Genomic DNA, 19,410 nt, shown 5'->3' on the forward strand with positions numbered 1-19,410 from the left:
TTTAGACGACAGACGAAGGGGGGGGGGGGGAAACAGGAAGGGATGACAGACAAATCTGGTGAGGGGGGGGGGGGGGACAAAAGCTGTACAGTTTGGCTGACAATGAACGAGGCAGGAAAGTAAAGACGCAAACATGTGCTACTGAAAAGGGATTAATTCCACGAGGGTCTTAAAAAAAAAAGTCAGAATTTTAGGCCTTAAAAAGTGTGAAGTACCTTCAAATATTAAGTAGTAGGTCTTAGAGATGTTTCTGCCAGGTGAGGGTCCATCAGGGGATCCTTCTGCACTTAAACGACACAAAAGCCAAGTCACTAATGAACCTGGGGGGGAAAAAGGGCAAAAAACACCCATGCAGGGAGAGATCTGGTGAAACGAGCTGCGGGGACAGAGCAGAAACGCGTCCTCCTGCTCTCCATGGAAACCTGGACCCAAACAAAGCCGGAGACTGTTGTTCTCCTCTGGAGGAGAGCTGAGAGAGAGTGAAGAGTCAGTGGGTTAGAAACAGTGCAGCGTTTTGTTTTCCTCCTGGGATGGTGACAGCTACAGTGTGCAGTCTTATCCCTCCCCCGGTCCTGTGGTTGTGTGTCGTTGTTATGTCACGATTTACAGTGTATTCTGTACAACTCTGACATCCGGCATCTCTGGTTTTTTCTTTTGTTTTCTTGTCTTTTCAGATTTTGGTGTAAACATGGTTCACATAAACATGTTGTTAGCGGCCGGGTGCCTGGACGCCCGGCCGCTAAAAACATGTGGCATCTACTCATTCACTCTGTAACTCAGTTAAAGCTGCTGAGTGTTACAGCATCCAATTACGCTGCAGTCACAAAAACGCACTATCCCTCTGATGTGGTGTTAATCACGATATAATTAAGTTGATTATATCGTGATTGTTGTTATTGTGAGATATAATTTTTTAATTTTAACATTGTGTCTCATTTTAGCTGCACATGTTTGCTGCCCTGTGTGTCTGCTGTTGTTTCGAACTTTAACACTACATATCTGCAAGTGCATGAACGGGGCGGAAGTTCTGTGTCTCTACACAACCAAACAACCATGGCAGAAAGGGTTGAAGGAGAATTTGACATGATCACTAATCTGACAAAAGATTGGAAGGAAAGACGTCAGAGTTTGTGTTTTAATGGGAGAGGCTGGTGGAGTTTCTATGGTTTTTAAGATTAAAAAGCATCGAGGAGGATGGAATGATGATGATGCCCCTTTCTGCAGTTTTTAACTTGTTCCTCTCTCATGGTGACAAACCCAAATGCACTCACACATCCACACACACACACACGATGTCACGCTAACCGGTAGAAGGTCAGGTAAAGTCCTGTGTGAGACACAATGAGGCGTTTCTATGTAATTTCCTGTGTACAGTTGGTAAGACACACACACACACACATTACACTTGAGGAGCCTCTGTGATGTAATGCATTCCTCCGGATCATGCAAAAAACAACCACATTAATGCACAAGGCTCAATCTTACCCCCCCCCATCTGAAGGCCAGAGGCACATTCCTAAGCCTTGTTCCCACTGAGGTGTGTGTGTGTGTGTGTGTGTGTGTGTGTGTGTGTGTGTGTGTGTGTGTGTGTGTGTGTGTGTGTGTGTGTGTGTGTGTGTGTGTGTGTGTGTGTGTGTGTGTGTGTGTGTGTGTGTGTGTGTGTGTGTGTGTGTGTGTGTGTGTGTGTGTGTGTGTGTGTGGCTGGTTCAGGGATTTAGCTGTTGACAAGTTAAAGCTACAAAACAGCTCAAAAGTCTCAAACTTGCAACTCTTGACTTGACTTGTGTACTTGTGCCTAATTGATGTCACTATCATTATGAAAAAAAAGAAGCATCTGGGGCACATCTGGAGTTTTTTCCCCACCTGACAAATCATCTTTGCAAATTTGGCAAAAATCTTTAAAAACACCCAACCTACCTCTCAATGTTAAAGAGTGTGAAGTCTTTCCTCCTGATCTGGTTCTGCACCAAAATTTTGAAGGTTGTTTTCCGACCCACACCACATCCTTTGCACCAAGTCTTGTGGTAATCTGTTGCGTAATTCTGCTAACAGACAGACAGACACAGAGATGAAAACCTCATCTCATTGGCAGAAAAAGATTGTCTTACTGTGTCTGTCGAATAAACAATACTTCCACTAATTGTCTAAATCTTATAATGCACGTAACGATAAAACTTAACCATTTCATGATTAGGCTACAGATGCATATACCGTGTGTGTGTGAGTATATAAACAGATGCATGTGCAGTACATCAGAAGTCAGTCCCCGGACGGTGAGTTTGTGGAGGCTGACGGTGCAGCTGCAGGGTGGGGAGCGAGCGGCAGAGAGCTGAGATGTTAGCAGAGGAGTGAAAGTGTCTGGTGTCTCCGTGTTTACTGTGGAGGCTCGACAACCCAGCGACTGGCGGTTTGATGGCAGCAGGAGACGTCCTGTTGACTCGCACTGCGGGTTACTCCGCCGTGGCTTCTCCGGACCTCTGTTTGACAAACACGCTCGGACACACACACGCGCAGTCACGGTGTGCTGAGATGAGTCAAAGAGAGAGAGAGAGAGAGAGAGAGAGTGTGTGTGTGTGTGTGTGTGTGTGTGTGTGTGTGTGTGTGTGTGTGTGTGTGTGTGTGTGTGTGTGTGTGTGTGTGTGTGTGTGTGTGTGTGTGTGTGTGTGTGTGTGTGTGTGTGTGTGTGTGCTGCTGTGAGCCTGCTCTGTTTATTCAGATGTTTTCCCACAGCCCCTGCAAAGCGCGGAGGCATCGGACCCCACCAGGCTGTTTAGTCTGTCGAGTCTCTGCAGGTCACTGGGTCGACACGTGCACGCGGACACGCACACAGAAATATGCAGAATTCCTCCCCATGACGTTCTCGTCCATGCACCAGTTTTCACACTTTCACACTCAACACCCTGTCTGCAGCTAAAGAGGCCGTGTAGTTGTTGATGAAACAACTTTTTTTTTGCAGAGATGACTTTGAGGTTTTTCACAATGTGTGCAACATGAATCACAAACCGTTTAACTCTGTTTTTGAGTCTATTTTAAGTCCTGGCACATCTCCGCTCGGGCTCTTGCAATTATGGCAGTGAACCTGTGACTCTGACTGCAGGCGCACATTAATGTCGTGTTTAGCCACAACGTCCCGTCAGTCTGCACTCGCAGCACTGTGACTCTTACACAAGGATGAACACTTGCTGTGCATCACTCTGTGCGTCACTGAAGAGCTTCGGTGTTTAGATGCTCCCCAGAAAGATAATGATGTCATTTTACTAGTTGACTTTGATTTCTGTGTGTGTGTGTGTGCGTGTGTGTGTGTGTGTTAGTTTGACACCTGATGGGTTTTGTGGTTAGTCCATTTCCCTCGTTGTGTAAGGAAAGTGTTGGACTGTCTTTATAGCCTTGTCTCTAAATTGAAATCATCATCTCTCGCTTCCTTGACATTTTGCGTAAATGCCACAAAAAGTATATTTTAAAGGCAAACTGTAGATTCATTCAGTTCAAAGTGGTGAATGTCTGTATTCGTATTGTCTAAAGTTTGAGTTTTGTGTTCTCCACCTTTTTTATTGTAGCATATTTATAGAAAGAGTGTAAAAGTATAAAAAACGTGACACTTTTTCTTCCCCTTTCATATCAAACAGCCAACTACTCTGTATCTACTCTGTTCATGATGTTTTCTGTGGGGGTTTAAAGAATCAAAATGTCTCTCTCTGGAGAAATGAAACTCTTTAGTTTAAAGGATCAGTTCCTCTGGGGAGAAGGAAACCTTCTTTACTCCTTTTTGCTTTTAAACACTTTAAACCTCAAAAGGAAAATGCAATAATCCATCGTGAGCTCTGCCATGACTCGTGCATATTGAACTCATTGTTCTATTTCTCCGATTTTCAGGCCAGGAACAAGGAGACCGGTGCTCTGGCCGCAGCCAAAGTGATCGAGACAAAATCCGAAGAAGAGCTGGAGGACTACATCGTGGAGATCGACATCCTGGCTAGATGTGACCACCGCTACATCGTCAAGCTGCTCGACGCCTTTTTCCATGACAACAAGCTGTGGGTAGGTGACATACAGGCGTCTGTTTCGCCAACCAGCTTCAAGTGTTAACCACAGACGACCTTTCACTCCCTTCCTCCTTCCTCTCTACATGAGTGCACTCATAATGAACTCGTATTGGTATAGCACACAAATATATAATGTCCATATCACTGTTTGCACGTAGAAAAAAATAATTATAAAACAAGTTGTCAAACTGGGTTTAGCAAATAGTTTATAATTTTGTATAGAGCTCAGCCAGTTAGTTTAGATGAACATACTGTATACGGCTGCATGGGAACCCTGTTATCAGGGCAGCTGTTGTATAGGACTGGTGCACATTGTACCAGAGGCACGTTATCTGCTGTCCACACTGTGACCCTCCTCACAAGATGTATTGTTTTCACCTGTCCGTTTTTACCCACAACACACACAAATGAAAGATCAGCGGGGAAGTGGTAAAACAAACTGTTTCCCCTTTTTTTTCTTAAACATCTAGAGTATATTTTTCCAGCATATGAAAGCTCTGACGGAAAATAAACACGAGACAAGTGAGTTGCATAAATGCCAGAAGAACCCCCGGGGTGACATAATGCATCAGAGGTAACACAAGCCGCACCCCGACGTCGCTGCATAAACCGCAGATCAATTTCCCTTTCGCAATTTTCTGCTCGTGAGTTATTTTTCCTCCCCGCACTCACTCACTGGGTCAAGTGTAAACTTTTCAACTCCCTCTCTGTAATCTCCCACTCCCGTCAGGCCAAGACAAATAACAGTGACCTCATGCTGGGGCACAACCTGCAGTATGTGAGGAATTACAAGGCAGAGTCGAGACTAAAGATAGTTGTCGTCTTTTTGTTGTTGTTTCTGTGAACATGTAGAAATTGGATTTAACTTTTTATACTGAAATATATATATGAATAATAATTATGAATCCAGTCATGTTTTGACAGTGATGGACTGTTTTCTGTTTTACGCTGTTTATCGTTCAGGTTGTCTTCTATAAGATTTCAGGCCTGGTTGATTCGGTGATGTACGGTTACCCTGGTAACAGCAGCTCTTGAAGCTAACACTACTTGAGCGGCAACGCGAGAAATTAGTCCATTTACAGTGCAGCAAAACAAACTCATGTAAAGTTTATAAACTAAAAAGTCTTTCAAATACAGATCACCTTGCAACTCTCACATCTCTCTTCTTGTTCCTTTTACAAAAATTAAGTGAAATGACAGATTGTGGTCATTGCAAACCACATTACATTTCCTGTGACTGCTTCAGAATAAAAGCCAACCCCTGTTAAGCCAGTTAGTGAAATTTTGGCTGTGTGATAATTGTCCAGTTTAAAAAGTGGTAGTTAATGTAAAGGTTAATTGCAGGTCAATAAATGAGCCTATGAAAATCAAACAGATTTTTATGTTAAGTCCAACAAAACGTCACCAACAACAACATACTCCAGGAACATTAACATTACAAAGTGTAAGACAAATGTCACACGTCTACACACACACATCTGTGTCACAGTCCCAGAGCTGTTAATGGTTGTGTCAAATTCCTGAGCCTGGAAGGTGGACGTCCCCCATCAGTCAGAGCCGGACACTGTGAGACTGTTAGTTTGTGCTGATGAGTCAATTGTGAAAACGTCTCAGCTTGCAGCATTCAAACATCATGCTTCCTGTGTGTGTGTGTGTGTGTGTGTGTGTGTGTGTGTGTGTGTGTGTGTGTGTGTGTGTGTGTGTGTGTGTGTGTGTGTGTGTGTGTGTGTGTGTGTGTGTGTGTGTGTGTGTGTGTGTGTGTGTGTGTGTGTGTGTGTGTGTGTACACACATATGAGGTTGCTGGCTTTTTCTTCACAACCTCACTACCAAGCTATGCTCAGATACTAATGCATTCTGCAACACATTTGTTCTCAATCTCTGAATGACATTATTCTGGATTAGTGTTAAAACTTGATGCCAAAATATAGAAATATGCATCTATACACAATGTGAAAATGAGCAAGCTACTTAATTTCTCAAGTGTGTGTGCTGCATGCATTACAACCTTAGTAGTTGAAAGCCCAGTGGTTGGCGGTCAGGCTCCAGTAACCTCTGGTGGGGTGGACTATAGGCAGGGGTGAGGAAGATGCATTCCAGCGCTGACCCACCCGTTCTGCTTTCTGCTGCGTAAGAGAGGGAGAGAGGGAGAGAGAGAGAAGGGTTGTTTGTTCCCTCTCTGCAACAATCTGGTCTTGAGGCTTGTGAGTCAGTCGGGCTGGCAGCGTGAGAAACAGAGGGCCTTTACCATGGGGATGGGACCGCTGACATCAGCACGATGAGAGGGACGAACAGAAAGGGAATGAAAGGGGGAAGAGAGGAGGACTGTAAACCAAGAGGACATAAATGACCATAGAAGAGCCTGCAGTGGAATCTAGTCATGCAGAAAGTTTAGATTTCGTTTTTTTGATATATGCTTCCACATCAGTTCTCAGCTCTCAGCAGTTTTCTTGGGAGTGATGTCATTGATAGGAGTTCCCATGAACATTGTTGACAGTGCAGCCTGTTGATTTATCGAGAGGAGCGAGTAAAAGGATTCTGGACACAGATAGTTCTGTTGATTTATTATATTTTTCAAGTAAATGTAAATTTTGTTTTGAGCACCAAGAAGTTCCACTCCCCCCCCTGCTGTGTTAGAGTCAAAGGTGAATTCTCCAAAGAATATCTAGATTAAATCCCCACATGTTTTATTATGTTATAAAGACCAATGGATCACATCAGCAGGAATTGAATCACCAACAGTAAAACTTGTTCTACAGACGTCTCCTCTATCCTCTAAACTCCTGCACGCTTCACTTACGTTGGCCTGTAGCTGACATGAAATGACCAAACGTAATGCTGCTTTCAGCTGTACTCAGAGGCGAGATCCGGCAGGAATGTCTAATTAGGAGGTACAGAATAACAACAGCCGTAGAGATGGGATGAGAGTATTAGAAATCAGAAAAGAGCCACTGCTCCTTCATGTCAAAAGGAGCCAGTTGAGGTGGTTTGGGCAATATTATCAGGATGCTTCCATCCGACGGGGTGGAGATAGACTCAGATGCTTGAAAGACCACATATCCCATCTGGCTCTGGAACACCTCAGGTTTACCAGGAGTAGCTGTAAAGTGTAGCTGGGGAGTGGGATGCCTGGAACACCCTGGTTGGTTTGCGAGTTTAAAGACTTAAAGGTTCAGTGTGTAGAATTTATCTGGTGGTGAAGTTACATGTTGCAGCTGAATAGCCCTCAACTCTCCTTCCAAACATGAAAGAGAACCTGTGGCAGCCTTCAGTTGTCATAAAAACTCAAACTTACTACTGTAAAAAAACATGGCGGCCTCCGTAGAGAGGACCCGCTCCCGATGTAAATATGAAGTATTTAAATATAAAGAGCCCATTCTAGGATAAAGAAAACAACAATTTAGATGAAACACACTAATGAAAACATCACTAGGATTATTTTATATTCAATTTCTGCCAATAGATCCCTTTCACCTAAATCTAACACATGGAACCATTCCATACCAAGATTGTGTGGTTTAACCCATTAAAACCAGTTTGAAAATGTTAAAGCCTCACAGCTCCGTAGTGGGAAAGTGCCACTAATGTTGTTCCTCATAATCTGTGTGTTTTCCTATCACGTATCCCGTCGTTCTTTTTAAGAGCTCTGAGTTTGATAGAGTAGGAAGAGACGAGCGGGCTCTTGTTACAAAGTCCTGCTGCTCGGTGTTTTTAGACACAGAGAGACAAACGCAGTCATCTTTATTATTTTACACTATTTGCGAACAGTGGGGTCGACATAAGAAAGCAGTCTTTGGTTGCTAGGTGAAGTTTGATCTATCAGCAAATCCTCAATAAAAGCTTTGTGTCCCTGCTGGCACCGTCTCACCTAAGAGAAAACACAGGTCACGGAGGCATTAGTCATGTTCATTGAATGGCAGGAGTGTGATTCATGATTATAAATGGCTGTATCTCTTAATCCAGGATCGACTGCAGCGTCAAAGCAGGTCTACGAACAGACTTTTAGATTCTTCAGACGAGCTAAGTTAGAGGAGCACACGGCGGGTATGCTATGCAACCAGCTGGACCAGTTGGGGCACATTGCTCACAGCAGAACATCATGTCACCTCTCTCAGGCAGGAAGAGTGATTGAGACGCTGATGAAAACTCAAACCTTTTGCCTCAGGCAGCAGTGTAATGATGGGAGGTTGTTTTTGAACAGAAAGAACTAAATAATGTGTGCATGGTTAGTCGTGAGCGGGAATAGGGAACTGGTTTGTACTGAAACAGACAGTAAACCACCCAATTGTAGTGTTAAGGAAATACATTAAGGAAGTATGATACGAGTGTGTGTGTGTATATATGTATGTACATGAAGAATCTTCATGCAGATTCAAGATTTGTTTGGGACATGACACATACTGAGAACATGTTTTACAGAAGTTATATAAACATCAGTGTCAGGACAGTCAGGAGACTGTTAATATTATTAATCATGATAATCAAATAATAATCTTAAGAACGATAACGTGTTTCATTAGTATAGCACTTTTAACAAATCCTATAAGACACTTTACATCGGTTAAAAAACTGAGAAAGCAAATAAAATCAAATGACGATAATTATAAAACGCACATCATGAAATTACCTTAAACTTGTACGGCAATTTCTGGTTTCTTAGTGGCCGGATAAATCAAATTGGCAGACTTTCTGACTGTTACACTGATTAACACTTGGTTACACGTTATTTATCTTCAATATATTGGAAGCAGTGGAGCGTGTAACAAGACTGTCTCTCCAGTGTCTGCCATTAAAGACGAGAGATTAAGATTCAAACATTTGTACCATGACAGCGTGAAACTATTTGGGTTTGTCAATCCGAACTTCACAAAGGAACATTGTGGAAAACCAGAAAAGGAGGAATGTCAACGTTGGCATGCCGTTCCAGGTAAAACAAAGTGTGTGTGGGGGTGTGTGTGTGTGTCCATGTGACTACGTGTGCTTGTTGGTATGCGTAGCTTCTTGCGTTGGTCTGTGCACCTTTTGTACTTGTAATTCTCTGGGTTTCTTTGTCTGGACTGAAACTCCACGCCCTGTCCAGCACAGGATGATCCCTTTTGACAGTGCTGTCATTAGTAACCAGGGAGGAAATAAGAATGAGCTCATGAGGTATGCAGCACAACACCTATGATTGATCCTTTGACCATCAATGAATCATAAGAAATTAAACAGGTTCATACTACATTTATATATGTCAACTGTTCTGCACAGGATACATACGAAATCCTGGTGTGTTTTTCATTTTCTTTGGCCCCACTTGAATGAAAAGTGTGTGTGTGTGTGTGTGTGTGTGTGTGTGTGTGTGTGTGTGTGTGTGTGTGTGTGTGTGTGTGTGTGTGTGTGTGTGTGTGTGTGTGTGTGTGTGTGTGTGTGTGTGTGTGTGTGTGTGTGTGTGTGTGTGTGTGTGTGTGTGTGTGTGACTGACTATGTAAGGAGAGAAAATGAAATGTGATTATTGGAAGTTCTGTCATCCAACGAGATACCATTTAGGGAGCGTGCTCTCAGAATCCGCGTGTGTGTGTGTTTGTACTACACTGCTAATCTGTTATTAAATATTTTGACTGGAAAGGAAGTGTGTGCACAGCTTGACTGTTTGTCAGTGTCGTACTCAAACCACAGAGAGTTTGATGCAGACAAACGCAGAGCAGAACAGTTTGCAGTGCAGGCTGCTGATACACTCAGCCAGAGATAACTAATAATAGAAACAGCTAATAAAAAGAAAATAATTGATTTGACCTCTTTACCACCAGATGCAGTGTAAAATCGTGATTCTCTGTCTGCTGATTGTGTTGGGTATTAAAACAGTATATTACAGTTTCCACTGCTGTGAGAAAAGCTTTCTTAGCTTCCTCTAAATGCAACAAAAACATGTTTTATTTTTAAACTCAAATGTCAACCCACAAAAATCTATTTCACATAGTTCTGATTAACCTCTATGGAAAATGTATTTCACTGATCCACAGCAGGGGAAATGGTCCCATGTGTCCAGAGTAATCATAGGTCAAAGTTACTCCCTGTTTGAGTCACTATAGACAATATTACGCGTTAACATTTTTCTGAGGTCACTTTAAACACATCATCTGATCCTTTCCTCCCTACACTTTGACTTGAGTCACCGAAAATAAGAAAGATCTTGTTTTTCCGATTCTTACAAAATCTAGTAAATAGTAGTGATAGTAGTAGTAGTAGTAGTAGTGGTGCATGTGATTGGATGGATGTGATTAGTGTTATTAATTAACTTAAGATAACTTTAGTGCTGTGCTTCATTCAGGTTTTTTATGAAATTCCAAAGTCCAAACATCAAATCCTTCAGTGCCTGACATTTCTAGTCAAGGAATCAAATACAGTTTCTTTAATAGAATATTAGGAGATTCAAATATTGCATGGTTGTGACAGTGAAGAGTTGAAGAAGAAACAACAGCTTTGTAAAAACTTTGTGATCTATTGTTTGTATTCACAAACATCTGTTTGCTGAATACTCCACATATAAAATACTGGTTCAGGCTAAAACCTCCTTCTCTCTTTTCCCAGATCATGATCGAGTTCTGCCCCGGAGGTGCCGTGGATGCCACAATGCTCGGTAAGCCCCAGTGTCTCTTTCTCTTGTTGTCTTCTTTGTGTCTCCAAAAGACCTCCACCGTCCTCCCTGTCCCCTTCTCCACTGCTGGGACACCTACACCTTCAGCAGTGACCTTGAGACAACGTAGAGATGCACCGCCCCGGCCTTGAAAACTTTTAGAAAGCAGTTGGACATAGTGGAGTCCTCCTGTGTGGGAAATCCCCCTGGTGTGTTTTCACTGTGTAATCCACATCCTCATAACTGTCTGCGTCCCCGCTGCAGCTAACCAAACACAGACACCGGAGAATAAAGTCTTTAGGGCCGGACTGAGTGTGAAAGCCCCTCTGATCTGGGATTATTTATCCAGGTTTAGGTTTACCTGTTTCTGTTTTTCTTTTGTGGGGGTTGAAACACTAGACGAGTCCTTTTAGTTTTGCCATGATTGTATGTGCACTAAATATGAAATGTGTAAGTTTCAACCCTGTTGTCTCCATCCCTCTCTCCTGCCTTGTGTCTCACCTCTCTGTCGTCTCCCTCCTCCATCAGAGCTGGATCGTTGTCTGACGGAGCCGCAGATTAAGGTGGTTTGCCGTCAGATGTTGGAGGCTCTGGTTTATCTGCACAGCATCAAGATCATCCACAGAGACCTGAAGGCTGGAAACATCCTCCTCATGCTGGACGGGGACATCAAGCTTGGTGAGGGCTTCAAGCATCTTGCTTTAAACTACTTCTGGTTTTAGGTGCTCTTATGTAAGGTAATGCTTCAGTGGGTGCAGAAAGTCAGAAAAACATTACAGTGTGCTTAGAAGTTAATCCATTATGGAGTTAACCTTGAGGACAGCGACATTTCCCTTTTAATGCATGAGCTGACAATCATTTATAATAGAACATTTTCGTTTTGTACAGTTGAATCTACATTTAGAGAAATTATCCTTTCAGCAGTCGCACTCATGAATATCAATCCCCTAAATATGCCTGAGAAAAATGTTGAAAAATGCCCCATCTAACAATGATAAAAGAAAATCTAAGACCCCCCCCCATTTGGATCAGCATCAACTTTAATGGGTTCTTCCCTGACCCACATTCTTCCTTTCAGTTTTGTGATAATCTATCCAGCTGTTTTTGCGTTATCTTGCTGACAAACAAACAAATCTACAAACCAATGGACATGGGTGATAATATAACCTCCTTGGTGGAAGTCTTAAAATCTATCTATCGACCTATAGTCTGTTGTTCCTTTGTCTTACATGGAAGACAGACACACACACACACACACACACACACACACACACACACACACACACACACACACACACACACACAGTCGGTGTGTTTTTATTGGTAGGCCTTTTGAAGAGTTCTCCACATTCTTCACATTGCACAGCTGAAGTTCTGGATCCGTCCCAATGGTCAGTATGGTTTGGATTAGTGAAGCTTTCCACAGACAGCTCAATCTCCTTCAAGGTGCTTTATGTGTAAGTGTCACCTGAGGCTTTGCTGATTTGTCTGAACAGCTGCCGGACATTTGGATCCTCGCACATAGAACTTGAAACAAAAAAACACAAATACACTTTTACATACACAATGCTTTACTGTCTTTAGTCTCTTTGGCTCTCAGTCACTTTGCATGCTCAACAAACCAAAACACTGAGAACTCATTGAGGCCTCGTGCACCTTCAGAGCCAGGTATCATTTATTTAACTAGCTGCACCTTTGTGTAGTTTATGTTGGTTTAAAATGGTTTATTGCTTTGTGGTTACATTAAAACTAATTTAATTCATTATTCTTCATTCTATCTTTTCTTTTTAAACTCTCACAATTTGTCGACCACTGTGCTTCCCGAGCTGAACTTGTATTTCCGCCGCTGTTCATTCTTCCCCGAGACGCCACAGCGCGATATAATCACTGGGAGTTGCCCCTTTTTGAACTCATTGACACTGACTCATTGGCAGTCTCCAAACTTCTCCAACTGCATGGTAATTCAAACAAGGGAGTTATTAACTGTCTTTGTGGCCACTCGTCACGTTGTGCGTTCCCTCCGCCCGTGATGAGCGACGTCGAACATTATGTTCTCCCGTTCAGTGCAGCTCCCTGTTTATAAAACTCCTCAGACACTGTTGATCTCTCGGTACAGTATGTTCAGGAATGTGACTGATTTAGAAAAGATACATACATGTCAAGGTCATCAGAGAAAAAGCTTCTTCCTCCTTCCTGCTCTTTTATCGAGGTCACGATCAATAACAAAGGCACAATACTCGTGATTAAATGCTCTGTTTGTATTTTTCCACCGAAACCCTTCATGAATCTGTTGGGTTTCCCCTTTAAAACACCTTTTACTGTGCAGTCGATTACTTCCTGCTGAAGTAATGTGATTTATTATGAGAGCTTTTATAGTTTTGTAGTGTAGAAATATTTGCATCTCATCATGACAGTGCTTATTGAGAAACACACCCTTGAGAACTGTGTTTTAAGGGAACTTGAGTGCAGGTTCAACCCAGTGATGCAGCAGATTTTAGAGCAGAAGCGGAAGGAGCCCTTTGGTTTGAACCTTTTATTGGTATAATTGTGCTAAAATACAGAGGATGTAAATGTGTGAACTCGTAGTCGGCGTACAATCAAATCTGTACAACAGTTTTTGTCTTGTGTTAGAAGTAAAAAATTCTAGAAACTTTCGACCGCAACAGTCCAAATGATATGTTTGACTGGGAAGTCGAGGATATTTGAATTGTAGTCTGCGAAACCACGACAGCCTCGCTGCCTTGTGGGTAAAATCCCCGGGACTCTGCCAGACACTCCTCCACGCCGGGCATACCACCGCTCGTAAAATTCTTACTCACAGAGAAAAAGAACACGTTCAGCCAAAGTGAGAACACTCCTGTAATGTGAGGGTCATGTCAGGGAAAAGGCAGTAGCTCGTACAGGAGATACGATCATTCTGGCTTTGTGTCTCTGCCCATCAGAATTTCATGAGTCGTCTAATAAAGGGGCTTTTGGGGAGGGGTCTTTGAACTTATCTCATATCGTCTTTCTGTCTTTATTTCTGCAGCTGATTTTGGTGTGTCTGCAAAAAACACCAAAACCCTACAAAGGAGAGATTCATTCATTGGAACACCGTACTGGTGAGTACAACATAGACTCTGCACCGTTTACCTTGATATGAAGCCATTAACCACCCTCACATGAGCTATATAAACTGTGGAACATCCCTTTGTTGATAAAAGCATATTGTTATGTGCACACACACTTAACCTAACACTCACACTGGGCTTTAATCCTCCATTGTTGTCACAGCAGTGCAGTCGTCTCTTTACCTGAACAAGTTGGAAACATGCTCTCTCAAGTCTGCACAGTGAACCTTGTCCTATAGTTCTCTCTCTCTCCTATGTGAATATGACCAGTTAACCATTGACCAGAACAGGTTATCCTCCATCAGAAATACCCTTCCAAGCTCCATGAAAACACAGCCGTGCCCTCCGGGTTGCACAATCCCGAGCGGTCCTGAAAAGATTCTGGCAGACGGCTTTGCATTATACCTTTTCCTTGAATTCGCTGATAAGCAAAGTCGACAAGGAACCGGGGGAGCAAACATCGGTTTCTTTGCGCTTGAGTAAATCCAAGAGCTCAGATAAGAGTTGTGAGAGAGCCGCTTTGCAAATCGTTGGCAAACACACGCGCGCATCAAGTGTGCTTGATGTTGACACGGGCCTAAGTAATACAAATCTGAGACAATTGGCAGCACAGACATCATCATCATCACGATGTGTTTTTATGATCAGAAACATCCAGACAGACCCGTTAAATCACAAATATCATTTATGTGCAGTAAACCTCATCTGCTTGGCATTCAGGCTGATTTCCTGTGTCTGTTTCTCAGGATGGCCCCAGAGGTGGTCATGTGTGAGACCATGAAGGACGCTCCGTACGACTACAAAGCGGATATCTGGTCCCTGGGAATCACGCTGATCGAGCTCGCCCAGATCGAACCCCCCCACCACGAGCTCAACCCCATGAGGGTGCTGCTGAAGATCGCCAAGTCGGAGCCGCCCACCCTGGAGCAGCCGCACAAATGGTGAGACTGGTGCATAGAGAAATGAATTGAGGATTTTTTTTTAGATTTCACTGTGTCATTTACTGTAATCTCGACTCAGTGCATGTTGTCCGTCCCCCTCTGCCCACTGTCCGTTTGGCCCCTTTACCAAAAACTGCAACAGCAACTCATCAGAGACACAGAATGTGGGCGAGCACCAGACGATAACTTTTCCATATCAGCCTCTTGAGTCTGATTGTTCCATAGCTGCAAATTCAGTGCTACAAGAATGAAGTTGTCAGGTGTTGAAGAAGAGACATGGGGATGTGGAGCTGACTCATCACACCCCCGCTGAAAGCTGAGCACTTGTGCACGAGGATGATCCACATGCACCGACGTCACTTATCTGGAAATGTTCTGTTTTGTTCCTTCGTTGCCTCCCCCTCTTTCTTCATCGCTCTTGTTTTTGATTGAATACTGTTGCTTGTGTTATTCAAGGTCGCAGCAGTTTAAAGATTTCCTGAAGAAAAGTTTGGATAAAAACCCGGAGACTCGTCCGACCGCAACACAACTCCTGGAGGTAGGTGGGCCCCGCCGCAGTGTGCAATTATAACCCCCGGCCAATTTTACACAGTGCTGAACTTTGATAAATGACGGAGCATTGTCCTCGCGCTGTCCTTATCTTGCACCGACACACACATATACGGAGCAGTTTAATCTTCTATTTTAAGAAGTGAATGGAGTGATCTATGGCAGGGGAGTGAGCGGTGCCCCCCGCCCCCCTCCCCCCTCCCCGAGGGCACTGGCATGTGAGTGGGAGAGGAGTAGAAGGAGTGGAGGGGGCAAGAAATGGAGTGGGATGGCATAAAAAGTTAAGTGGAAGAAAAAGTCAAAGCTGTTCATGGTACAGTAGAGGGAGGTGAATGAACTCATGTGAAATCGCACTCTGAGAAAGTCCCAAAAAGTGTTCAACCTCCTGTGTTTTATAGAAACAGCAAATCCACATAAATTTGACAATGAGGCAAAGAAACCTCAAGTGTTTACATACATCTGCACTGGAGACATTGCCAAAAAAGACCTAGATGACAGTTCCTCTGGCTGTAAAGATATCTGAGGATGAGTTTTCACAACTGTTTCTCAGAATCCAGAATCTCGAGTGTGAAGAATGAGAGAGAGAGAGGGAGAGAAAAAGGGTGTGGATTAAAGCACGAGAGCAGTGGTTATTAAAATTCAGAGCCACGGTTTCCTGTCTGCATCCCGCAGCCGAGGGAATGCCAGCTATTTACATTCCCACTCCGCAGCCAATGGCGTGCCTGGATTCACCACGAGCTCCCCACCTCTGGCCAATTGCAGGGAGGCAGAGATGAAAAACCCCGAGACCCGGGGCCCTCCGGGAATTCTGCATGTGTGCTCCAGTGGGGTGGGACTTGGGGGGGGGGGGAGAGAAGACAGGCGCGGTCTGTTTTTTTGGTGGCGTGCTGGAGGTTTTAGATGTTTATCATGCCTGCTGCGCCTAACAGCTGTCAGATAGCGCTCACTGCAGATAGCTGTGATAACGAGGGCATTAAATGTTTGTCTGCGTGACGTCAGTTCACAGGAAGTGAGTGCATGTGACAAAGGTTCGATCAGACGTTCTAATCCTGTAATTCCCTGTAGATGTGGTAGCAGATGTCGAAACAGACAAATGAATCATAGACGTGTGTGTGTGTGTGTGTGTGTGTGTGTGTGTGTGTGTGTGTGTGTGTGTGTGTGTGTGTGTGTGTGTGTGTGTGTGTGTGTGTGTGTGTGTGTGTGTGTGTGTGTGTGTGTGTGTGTGTGTGTGTGTGTGTGTGTGTGTGTGTGTGTGTGTGTGTAAGAAGAGGAAATGAAGGTACAACACATCATGAAGTTTTTTTAAAAATCAGTTTAACCATCTTACAACCCCTTCTCTCGTGCGTCTTGCCTTCTGTGTGCCTCATGTGTTGTGGTTAGGAATGTATACAAAAACAACATGACCCAGTATCAGTCACTGTGGCTGTGCGGCTGGCGGGAAACCATGTAGTCATTATACTGAATATAGCTACTCCTCCCACATACTGTATTGCTCATGGATTCTTACACAGCTTCCATTCTGGATGTTTTCCCCTGTAGTGTGTCTGTATGATGGGTAGTTGTACAATGGGGGTATTTGGCAGGTTTATAGAGATTTATAGTGATTTTGCAACATTGATATTTGTACTTGAACCATAACTGACATTGTGAAATCCTTCACCTTGAACCATAATGATTATATCTTTATGTTTAAGCTAAACCCTGAGTGACCTTACACCTGATTACCATCATCTCCAATGTCCATCATGGGGAGAAAAGCTCCATTATACCAGTAAACTTATAACCCGAGACCATTACTAAGCATGAACTTGCCTTAGAATAACCACATTAAGTTTTTATCTCCAGAGAAAAACTTGCTTTGCCTCAGGAAAACCTGGAGATCTGAGTTCACTTGTAACTGTTTGAATTTTAAATCTCAAATGTTCACCCACTGTAGGAACTCTAATGGCACCTGAAGATAAATAAGAAGAGATTCACCGATAAAATATCAAACATTTAATAGTTACAGCTTCTTAAATGTAAGAATCTGCCATTTTTCACTGTCTTGAACTTTCACTGTTTCCTGGTGTCAAGATATCAATAGATAATAATAATCCTTAAGTGTGATTTCTCTTTAACTCCATCACTCTTTTGATTGAGCTTTTTTTAAAGTTTCATTTACACTTGAAATGCATCTGCCCTCTGCAACACCCGCTCTGCGCACACACCCTCCTCCAGATGTCACAGATTAGGAGGAAATATGTCAAGTATTATTGGAGCATTACACAAGATGCATTTCCTCAAGTCACTCTGAGCCTCTTCAGGTTTAACAGTCTGATGCCAGCTCCCTCCGCCTGTTGGTGCTTACTCAGAAAATGGAAGCGTGGCTGCGGCATCTCGATCATTTCAGCTAACCGCTAAGAATGTCACAAATTAACCAGTGTGGCTGTCTCCTGCATCAGTTGCTGAATTTGTGTTCTTTAAATTCCAATCCCATGATGCTTCCTGTGCACTCGTGTTCTTGCTGCTCTCTGCTCTGCAAGACATCTCCTCACTTCCTTAGAATGAAACACACTTAATTGCAGAAGTATTTCATGCATATATTTGATAGATGAATTGAGGAGTAGCTTGAGTGGCAGTATTTTCATTTACAAGTAACATAAATACAAAATGAAGATCATTTGCATTGGATCTTGCTCACTCTCTCCATTGATTCCCAATGTAGACATAAACATTTGCATTTTTAATTTCAATTGGACTTCTGCCATAAGCAATTGCATGTGTATATAGTATTTAAATATAATATCTTCGACAATGTCATGCAAACCTTTCCACTGCCGTGTAATAAATGCTGAGATGGCTCCGAGAAATTACACAACCTCACTCATTAGACAATAGCTGACTGTTGTTTGTCACTGGAGAAGTTAAAAGCTGCGCACTAATGCAGGGGACAAGACCCAGCACACAAACAACTCATCAAGCACAAACCACACACACACACACACACACACACACACACACACACACACACACACACACACACACACACACACACACACACACACACACACACACACACACACACACACACACACACACTTCGTGGTCCAGCACCACTTGTTGCCTTTTCCGCTTGTCAGCTGTTCCAATTATCTTACACAGGAGTGCAAAGCATCTGAATAATTGACGACCAGTCTTTTGTCCCGGCTGCACTCAACTTTTAATTTGGCTTTTTATTCTCCGTGCACTCAACTTATTATTGCCTTGTTGGCTCTGCAGTGGCAAAATACTCAATTTCTCTTTAGACATTGTGGGACTTAAGATGTTTTTCTTTTTTGGGGGGGGGGGGGGGATATTATGCTGTTGTTTAGTTGGTGTGTCATTAATAGGTGGAGCTGCATTGGAAAGCTGCTATTGTTGTAGCTGTCCAGGAATCAGCTGGTGGCGGAGAGAGTAGAGTTTCTCCTGCAGTGAAAGTCTCCTGTAGCCTTCCTGTCTCTTGTTCTATATTTAATTTTCATCCGGAATTGTATTCATTCCTATATGTATTTTTAACTTAAAAAAAAAATTCATTTAAATTGTTTTCAAATTACACCGATTTTGAACAGTTTACTAAAGGCTTTCACATCTCATAAATGTCTTATTTTAATCGTTTAGACTTATTGTTGCCTCTTATTGAAGAAGAGATAAAACGCAAGTCTGAATGAGATAGACAAGAGAATAAAAATATAAAAAATATAATAAGATAATGCCAGAAATCCAAAAGGCATCAACATGTATCAGATGTTATTGCCTTAATGCCAAGACATGATGTTTTTCTAGTTTTATTTTGTATTTTGCATCATTCAATTTAAGCTTTTGATTCGATTGATAATTAGCCTCAACGCCCGTCTCTTCTGTCCCTTGTGTCCACAGCATCCGTTTGTGAAATCGGTGACGTCCAACCGTCCTCTGCGGGAACTGGTGGCCGAGGCCAAGGCCGAGGTCATGGAGGAAATAGAGGACAATAGAGAGGAAGGAGAGGAGGACGACGCCATGGAGCTCACAGTGGTACTGAACCTTTTTTTTCCCCTTTCATTTCTGCCCCTTCATTTTCGTCTCCATCATTGTTTGTTTTCTAAAAGGAGAATAGGCCACGCCCATGTTCAGTCCCAGCAGCTTCTCTGAAAGGTCT

General features: G+C 43.1%; 1 protein-coding gene across 2 annotated transcripts in view; it reads left to right on the forward strand.

Moving 5' to 3' along the window:
- stk10 (serine/threonine kinase 10) overlaps positions 1-19,410 on the forward strand; it is a 36,077-nt gene that overhangs the window by 6,643 nt on the left and 10,024 nt on the right. For both annotated transcript variants that reach the window (XM_034606550.1, XM_034606551.1), the window contains exons 2-8: positions 3,874-4,038; positions 10,612-10,660; positions 11,186-11,335; positions 13,686-13,758; positions 14,514-14,708; positions 15,165-15,246; positions 19,152-19,286. In XM_034606550.1, coding sequence (XP_034462441.1) covers positions 3,874-4,038; positions 10,612-10,660; positions 11,186-11,335; positions 13,686-13,758; positions 14,514-14,708; positions 15,165-15,246; positions 19,152-19,286 — 849 coding nt within the window. The remainder of the gene's footprint in view (positions 1-3,873; positions 4,039-10,611; positions 10,661-11,185; positions 11,336-13,685; positions 13,759-14,513; positions 14,709-15,164; positions 15,247-19,151; positions 19,287-19,410) is intronic.

This window comes from Hippoglossus hippoglossus, chromosome 14 (assembly GCF_009819705.1).
Source record: "Hippoglossus hippoglossus isolate fHipHip1 chromosome 14, fHipHip1.pri, whole genome shotgun sequence".
NCBI classification, from domain to species: Eukaryota; Metazoa; Chordata; class Actinopteri; order Pleuronectiformes; family Pleuronectidae; genus Hippoglossus; species Hippoglossus hippoglossus.